The 8,966-nt window shown below is 39.7% G+C and overlaps 1 protein-coding gene across 1 annotated transcript in view; it reads left to right on the top strand.

Moving 5' to 3' along the window:
- Positions 1-8,966, top strand: part of LOC144433364 (DNA polymerase zeta catalytic subunit-like) — a 63,956-nt gene that overhangs the window by 41,940 nt on the left and 13,050 nt on the right. Inside the window, exons 13-16 of the mRNA XM_078121669.1 lie at positions 258-361; positions 1,675-2,493; positions 2,581-6,598; positions 6,870-7,761. Coding sequence (XP_077977795.1) covers positions 258-361; positions 1,675-2,493; positions 2,581-6,598; positions 6,870-7,761 — 5,833 coding nt within the window. The remainder of the gene's footprint in view (positions 1-257; positions 362-1,674; positions 2,494-2,580; positions 6,599-6,869; positions 7,762-8,966) is intronic.

Here is an 8,966-nt window from a genome sequence, read left to right as displayed (position 1 = left end):
ATGTCATGGAAACAGACACCATGGAAACATGTCATGACATCATGCAATCAGTTAAATCTTATCCACATGCCACTTTCGTTATAGGAACGTTTCTACAGCTAGGAATTTAAAGTGACTTCAATGACACCCCCCCCCTCCTTTTGTAGACAGGCTCATAGTCAAATAAGAGTCAGTGCCAATAGACAAACTAGAAAATGCCAGTCACTTAAAACACTAAATTGGAAAGTTATAATTTTCTAATACTTTTTCCATTCCAGTAGTGACAAGGAATATGACGTCAAAGGTATGGAACTTTCATGGAATAGTTCACAATGGGAAGATGTCATTCCACAGGTTGATGGTGGTGCTGATGATAAACAAGGTAAGTTTAACCCCACCCCACCCAAACTCTCATCCTTCACCAACTGATTGTTACCATCCCAGTTACATGTTTCATGTTATAGAATGTTTTAACCCCCCCCCCCCACACACACACACACACATTCTCATTATAACCTCCCTTCCCATACAGATGCACACACACACACCCTTAGTATAATCACCCCTCCCCCACACAAATGCATACATATACACATGCAAGCATACACACACACACACACACACACACACACACACACACACACACACACACACACACACACACACACACACACACACATTTCCTACCCACTCTTAACCTTCCTCAACATGTTTTGTTATGTAGTACAGTCCCATTTTTCACCTTAGGAAACAGACTGTACCATGATAAAAATAGGGGTGACCAGGTATAAACAAATGTAAAAATAATGTTAAATGATTACCTTTTAAAGGTGTATTTTAAGTTTAAAACAGGAAAGGTTAAGTTGTAAGGACAGCTCATTCCAGTTGCAGCAACACAAAAATGACAAAACTTTATATTACCTGGTGCTAGGTGATTTGATGTAAGCGTGAAGTGCATGCCAGAATACAAACTCTGAAGTATATATGTAGTATACTATTTGGATTCAATACCAAGGACGTGCTACAGCATCTTGTGTTTTGATATCTGTATAAGCAGAGGATTATTTACCAGTGGTAGTAATTCTCAGTACCTGAAATAGATTACTCCCTAGGCACATCATAAAAATGACGAACATTTTATTTCTTGGTCGACACCATAACTTCTGCTCCATATGCTTTACATGCATTACTATAGGCACACGTGAAAATAAGTCAACGTTTTTTATTTTGACCCTCTAGCATGAGCTAAAATGCTATTGCAAGTAACTGAGAATTATAATAGACAGTAGTATTTTTGTTATGTACCTGAAATAGAATTTGACTCCGTAGACATGTCATTAAAACACAATCATTTGATTTCTTGTTTGACACTGACTTCAGTTCCATGCACTTCACATGCACTACACATGCACTGCACATGCACTACTCATGCCCTGCACATGCAGTACACATGCTCTGCACATGCCCTGTACATGCCCTGTACACACACTGCACATGCACTACTACTATAGGCACATGTGAGAATAAATCAACCTGCTTGTTCTATGTTGACCCTCTAACAATACATGAAGTAAAATGTAATTGCAAGTACTGAGAATTGAAAGTAATTACATTTTCCTTAAGTCATTATTTCCATGGTCTTTCACTGTACTTGACTGCATGATAATTGTGATGTTTATTTTTATTGCATTCCAGATGATAAGTCCCAGTCATCAAGTAAAACACTGGGAATGACAAGAAGATATGTGTCAACACAAGACAACAAATCAAAACAAGGAGAATCCGACAATCAGGAAGGAATGAAGGAAGATATGGTGGAATGTCATCAAATTGACTCTCAAAATCTGGACAACGGACCTGAAAGTGTTGGAGAGAAAGAGTACCATACATTAGAACCTGCAAAGAAGATTGGAAAAAACTTTATGAATGTATCAGATGATGGTAATGTTAATAGTAAAGGTAATGAAATTACAAACAAAAAGCAGGAATATCAACTTCCAAAACCTTCTACCTCAAACACTCCATGTACAACTCCTAGGAAAGGATTAATGACTTGCTTACCATCATCACCTTTCCGTAAAGGTTTGAATGTAAATACATCATCACCTGCTGTATTGCTGTCAACACCACCAAAAGATGACACCTTGTCTATTGAGTCCATGTTGTCAAATATTCGGAGATCAGCTTCCAAGATGACGCGAACCATTCCATCCCTTGATTTGTTACCAGCTGTTGCTAGCAAACCACCAGTCAACAAAAACACCAGGCAGCCAAGTCGTAGAATGCAACAGAAACGAGATAAGTTGAGTCGCCGGAGACAAATAATAGGAGACTTCCCATCCAAAGACAACATTAATGTACAAAATTTAACTCCTGCTGATAATCCAGTATCAGTAATGGTTCCCTTAATGAATACCCAAGATTTAGGTCTTCTTGAAATGAGACAAGGGATAGGAGTTAGAATGCATTCAAGTCCATATAGCAAACAGCAGCCAGTGAAACCTGACAGTCAAAGTGTTATGAATGTAGATGAAAAAAAGCCAAAAGATAATGAAGATGATGATGATGATGATAATGATGATGATGATGATGATGATACAGAGATTGAGGAAGACAATGAAAAAGTGGCAGGAAGCATTCCAAGGAGGAGAAGTAGTTCTAGACTATCACTCTCAAGATTAAGACGAAGACTGTCTATTTCTAGTGAAAGTAGTATGGATATTGAAAAATGTATTGGTGAAAGTGATTCAGATTATCGTGAAGATGAGGGAGATGTTGAAGATGATGATTTTGTCATTGAAACTCGCACTAGATCACGGCGGAAAACACGGCAAAGGAACTCAGAGTCCTCATCTTGTAAACCATACACATTACGAACAAAGAAGCGAAGAATAAGTTATAACGATCCACCCAGTAGAGAAATAACAGATGACGCAAGTGTCACGTCAGTCAAGTCAGAGAAATCGGAAAAGTCTGTGAAATCGGAAAAGTCAGTGAAATCGGAAAAATCCGACAAATCATCAACTAGTCAGAAAAGAAAACGGAAGTCAAAAGTTCAGTATATTATCATCAATAAATTCAAAGGATACAAATCTTTGAAGGTCATGGTGAACAGAGTGAAAAATGAATCGTCAGTGAAAGTAACGCAGCAACTACTGAAGCAGATTGAGAAAGGTCTCCAGAAAGAGAGAGAAAGAGTGAAGCCAAAACTTCCTAAGCAGAAAATTACAATCGATCGAAGCAGCAGGAAGAGAAGTGATTCACAGAGTTCAACACAATCTAAGCAAAGCAGAAAGGAGTTTGGTAAGTTGGAGGAAGAAGGACAAAAGAGAGTAGATGGAGAAGATGATGATGTGTTTCCTAGGAGAAGAAAACCCCTTCTTATCAAACAGTATAGTGGCAAGTTTCCAGACACCCAGAAGGGAAAGGCTGAGTCAGTTTTCTTTGATCCATTTGAGTCAGATAAAGCTAGCGACTCCTCGCAGTCTGAACAACCAGCTAAGAAGAAAGTACGCAAAGGTAAAAAAGATGAATCAAGAGATAAACATAAAGGCATGAAGGATGATGTGGCATCGAAATCTGATGAAGGGATGTCTGGGAAAAGTCGCAGAAAGAAAGAAAAGAGAGACTCCAAAGGGGAATCTTCAGGAAAGACAATGTCTAAACGTCAAAAGAGAGATTCAACAACTAATAGTCCCTCTGTTGTCAGAAATATCGAAATGAGTAATCAGATGTTTAATGATAAAAATGACGATAGTAATGATACCTTACTGGATGTTATGTGGTCATTATCGTATTATTCTCCATACAATTCTGACAGTGGTGAAGTGTCACCTCCAAGATCTTGGTCACCTGGTGTCAAGGACAGAGCATCACGCTCTAAAACCAAGGGAAAGGGTGAAGGCAAGAGATCGAAAAGTCCACGCAAAGACTCAAGTGCTAAAAATACACGCAAAGACTCAAGTGCTAAAAATACACGCAAAGACTCCAGTCCAAAAAGTCCTCGCAAAGTGTCAAGTCCAAAGAGTCCCCGGAAGGTCTCAAGTCCAAAGAATCCAAGGAAAGGTTCGAGTCCAAAGAGTCCAAGGAAAGGTTCAAGTCCACGGAGTGGTGAAGATGAAGAAACGAATTCATTATTGAGTGATCTACGGGAAGTAATGTGCAATGTTGACAAGGATACCATGATGCAGGAAATTGAAAATTTTGACAAAATACCAGCTGAAACTTTTGAAGAGAGCATCACCGAGACCATTGATAGGATAGATTACATTGATTCTATCATCAGAGACTGTAGCAGTACCAATTCTGTAGACAGTGGTAGATCATCACCCAAGGGAAAAGGAGGAAAAGGGAAAAAGAAGCGAGGTAAGAATGCTGCAGCTGTGGGTGGAGGACCTGTGTTATGTAGCACTCCACCGACTACCGCTAGCATGGGAATGACTTCTCAGTTTGCGCCAGCTGGTATTTGTGTCGGTGCAGGAACAGTTCCTATGGATCCGATGTATGTAACCGGAGCCGAGTCCACACAAGGTGCAAAGTATTCTATGGATGACCAGTACAGGAAACCCCCTCCACCGTACAGACCACCCAGACAAGGTAGTGAATATAACAAGTATTCTGGCAACTCATCTTACTCTCAGGGAAATCAGTACCAACAAAGTAACTTTGTTGGTACCAACACCACTACCACTACAGCATACCAGCCACAGTACAGCAACTTTCAACAACCAGGGGGTGCCTACTCTCAACAAGATTGTTCTAGACAACGACCTGAACCTTTGCATATGCCAGTACCACAGGCTAATCAAGTACAGTTTGATCTAATGTCTCCCCAGTACACAGAATCTGATCCCAACGCTGCATTCACAGGACAGGGTAATTACTCTGAATTTTCGCAATATCGCGATAGAACTCACTTGGCACCTACAACACCCACACCATTAGTGGGACAACCATCACCCAATTACAATGTCAGTCAGCAGGGATTAGCCAATAACTTCCCACAGAGTCAAGGTGATGGCTATAACTACATGACAGCACAAAAAAGTGGTATGCCAAATAACGCTACAGGACAACAAAGTTATGGCAGATCACGATCATTCAGTCAATCGGAAATGTATGGAGGAATGTCATCTAATGAGTACCAGCAGTCAGAATCACTTCAACAAGGAACATTTCAGTCCCAACCAGGTAACAGAACCATGTCAAGAAGTGCATCAGATCCATATAATACTTCTGACATGTCACAAATGAACTATGGAAATTCTTATCTGGCACCAAATAGCGGAGAACAGACATCACTACAATACAGTGTGCCCAGTACCAGCTGGCAGTCACAGGGAGATTCATTTGCTGGAAACTCTCCCCAAAGTACTCCTGGTAAAAAGAAACAAAAAGGTACCAAAAAACCAAGGAATACAACTCCAAAAGACAAAAGTAAGACAAAGAAAAATACCACAAAAGGAAAGAAAAGTAAAGTCAATAAGGATGATAGCAAAGATTTAGACGAACCAGTCACAACATCGCCCTCTGTAGGTGACCCTAGCACTTCATCTGATACAAGAAGTAGCTCCAGAGCTAGCAATGACCCTGACACACAGTTGACCCCAGGACAAAGGAACCAAACTTACAAGAGTCCAGTGCAAAGCCCATCAAATTACCCTCCAGATACCCCAACAAGTGAAAAGTCAAAGGAGGAATCGCTGTCTCCTAAGTTTGAGACTGACAGTGGACAATCTGGAAGTGTCACACCTGGTCAGAGAGACATTATTCCTAATTCTCAATCTAGTAACGAAACACAAACACAAACACCAAAACCATCCAATCATGCTAAAACTAAAGACACTATTGATTGCCAAAGGTCATCTCCAGAGGGCAGCAATGATCGTCAGGGGTTGCCTCATGAGGGCAGTCACACAGATCCCGTGCTACATGGCAGTAAGGGCAACTCTGTGAAAAGAAAATCAAAATCTAAGAAAAGTAGTAAAAAACTGTCAGATCAGTTTGTTAAAAAGAATGATAGAGATAGAACTCCAGACAAAAAGAGTAAAAAACAACTGTTTGACACTAGGAACTCTCCAGATTTATTGTTAAGGTTGGAAACAGACAGTGAAAGTGAAAACGATTCTGACCAATCATCACCAAGGACACAAAAGAGTAACCAATCAAACATTAGCATGGAAAGTGACAAAACTGTGACACCAGATAAAATAAAGTCAAGTTTATTGTCAAATGGAAGTTCTTCTCAAATGTCAAATGATAAATCACCCAGTAATGTGGTGGAATTGCCATTGTCACAGAAATCATCATCAATATCTGATAAGCTAGAAGAGTCGTATACTATCCAGCCTGGACAAATACCTAAGGAAGAAACATCTAACACATCAAGTTCTCAACAAAGCAACTCTCAAAGCAGCTCAAAATCAGGGGGTTCATCACAAGAAAACGGATCAGAAACTATGCCTACACCAGGACACAACTCTGTCAAAGTATGGACACCGGTGGAAACACCGCCCTCTAAAGACAATGTGAAAGATAGCATGGATGAACATGGCCTACCAGATGTGAGACACAAAGAAGCATTTTATAGCAACCCAGAAGATTTGCCTGAGAAGGCGAGGTATGGATGCTAAGAAATTTTTAAGTTTGGAGTCTTTGATAAGGAAATTAATGAAGTGTTGGACCAGAAGGAATTGATGTGTATATATTAAAAAACTTTGTAAAAAGTGTAAAATTGTTCCAATTGAACAGATATTTGTGATAAGATTAAGAATGAACATCCAATTTTGGATCTGTGTTCAGAAAGACACTGTATGATACAGAGGTCAGCTATGTGTGTGTTCCTTCAATTGAACTTTGAACTTTGAACTTTGTTCTATTTGTGTCCATAGCGAAGTTGGCGGAAGGCTGTTGAAGTTAGGTTCAGTCCTTCCTTCAGAACTTCCAGCTTTTGAAACAAAACTTACTCTAGAGGGATTGCAACATTGGAAAACGGTATTAGCAGCCACAGAATCCATGCAAAGAAGTTCACAACTCAGCAGTACTGATTTTAATGTCATTGAAGAGATTGACAAAAATCCAACACTGAGGGCAGCATTTATTGGAAACCAGGATATCATTCTGACACCTGCAAAAGACCCACCCTGTAGACAAAAGGTGGAGTTGTGGTTGAAAACTAGACCGAGAAAGAAATGTCCTACCTCAACCACAGAGGGCGGTATGAAGGAAAGAGCGACCAAAGCACAAACGATAGGTGAAAAAGAGGACAGAACTGAAGTAAATGAGCGAGATGATAGTACTGATATTGGAGATGAAGAGGAAAGTACTTTAAAAGTAACAGAAGATGAAGTGCAACTAATGCCAGATTCTCCTGAAGAGGGTTGTCATGACAACACCTCAGATATAATCAGCCCATCCCCGGAAGCTAAGAAACACAGTTCATTCCTATTCCTTTCTGGCAAATCTCAACAAAGTACTCAATGTCATCAAACCAGTGAGCAAGCAGACACGCCAAAGAAAACTGGTGTCCTGAGTCAAAGGAAGGCTTTATCCCATACGACACCAGGTAGTGAAGGAAAAGATGGACCACTGGACATTTCTATGCTACAACATAGTACACCAGCTGGCTCATCTAGACCAACTCAGCTTATCCTACCAAAGTATACCCCTATCCTGAGTAAAGATGAACCAGTGACAACAGTGGTGGCCAGACCCAGACTTAGTAAAAGAGAATCTAGTGGTATTAGTAACTTAAGGAGATCACTCCTGACTAACCAGATGAAGGTGAGAGAAAGTAATTAAGTACTGATTTGGTTGTTTTGAACAAAAAAGCCCACACTTTTGGTTTTGTGGAAGGAGAGGTGGGGTGGGGTGGGTGGGGATGGTGGGGGGGGGGGGTTGTAGATCACACTTTAACTTATTTTAGATACAATGAATTGGAATGTGATCAGACAGTTGTAACATTGAGTTGTGAGCTTTCACCAAAGTTAGCACAACCAGTGGACATTGTTAAATATGTAAACTTGATGTAAGAAATAGTTAAAGTCTTGAGAGAATATATGAATGTAGTGATATCACTGGGTTTGGTAGGTAACTCAGTGACATCGTCAGTTCTGTTGCCACAATACAATGACATCATCAGTTCTACAGCCTCAATACAATGACATCATCAGTTCTGTAGCCATGATACAATGACATCATCAGTTCTACAGCCTCAATACAATGATATCATCAGTTCTGTAGCCATGATACAATGACATCATCAGTTCTGTAGCCATGATACAATGACATCAGTTTTGTAGCCTCAATACAATGACATCAGTTTTGTAGCCACAATACAATGACATCAGTTTTGTAGCCAAAATACAATGACATCATCAGTTCTGTAGCCAAAATACAATGATATCATCAGTTCTGTAGCCATGATACAATGACATCATCAGTTCTACAGCCTCAATACAATGACATCAGTTCTGAATACAATGACATCAGTTTTGTAGCCTCAATACAATGACATCATCAGTTCTGAATACAATGACATCAGTTTTGTAGCCTCAATACAATGACATCAGTTTTGTAGCCTCAATACAATGACATCATCAGTTCTGAATACAATGACATCAGTTCTGAATACAATGACATCATCAGTTCTACAGCCTCAATACAATGACATCATCAGTTCTGTAGCCACAATACAATGACATCATTAGTTCTGTAGCCAAAATACAATGATATCATCAGTTCTGTAGCCATGATACAATGACATCATCAGTTCTGAATACAATGACATCAGTTCTGAATACAATGACATCATCAGTTCTGTAGCCACAATACAATGACATCATCAGTTCTGAAGACAATGACATCAGTTCTGAATACAATGACATCATCAGTTCTGTAGCCACAATACAATGACATCATCAGTTCTGTAGCCACAGTACAAAGACACCACAAGTTCATTACATTGTAACACTTTGAGATATTTTTGT

This window comes from Glandiceps talaboti, chromosome 3 (assembly GCF_964340395.1).
Source record: "Glandiceps talaboti chromosome 3, keGlaTala1.1, whole genome shotgun sequence".
In the NCBI taxonomy this organism is placed as follows: domain Eukaryota; kingdom Metazoa; phylum Hemichordata; class Enteropneusta; family Spengelidae; genus Glandiceps; species Glandiceps talaboti.
The sequence above is the reverse complement of the archived record's forward strand: the minus strand, read 5'-3'. Positions and strand labels throughout refer to the sequence as shown.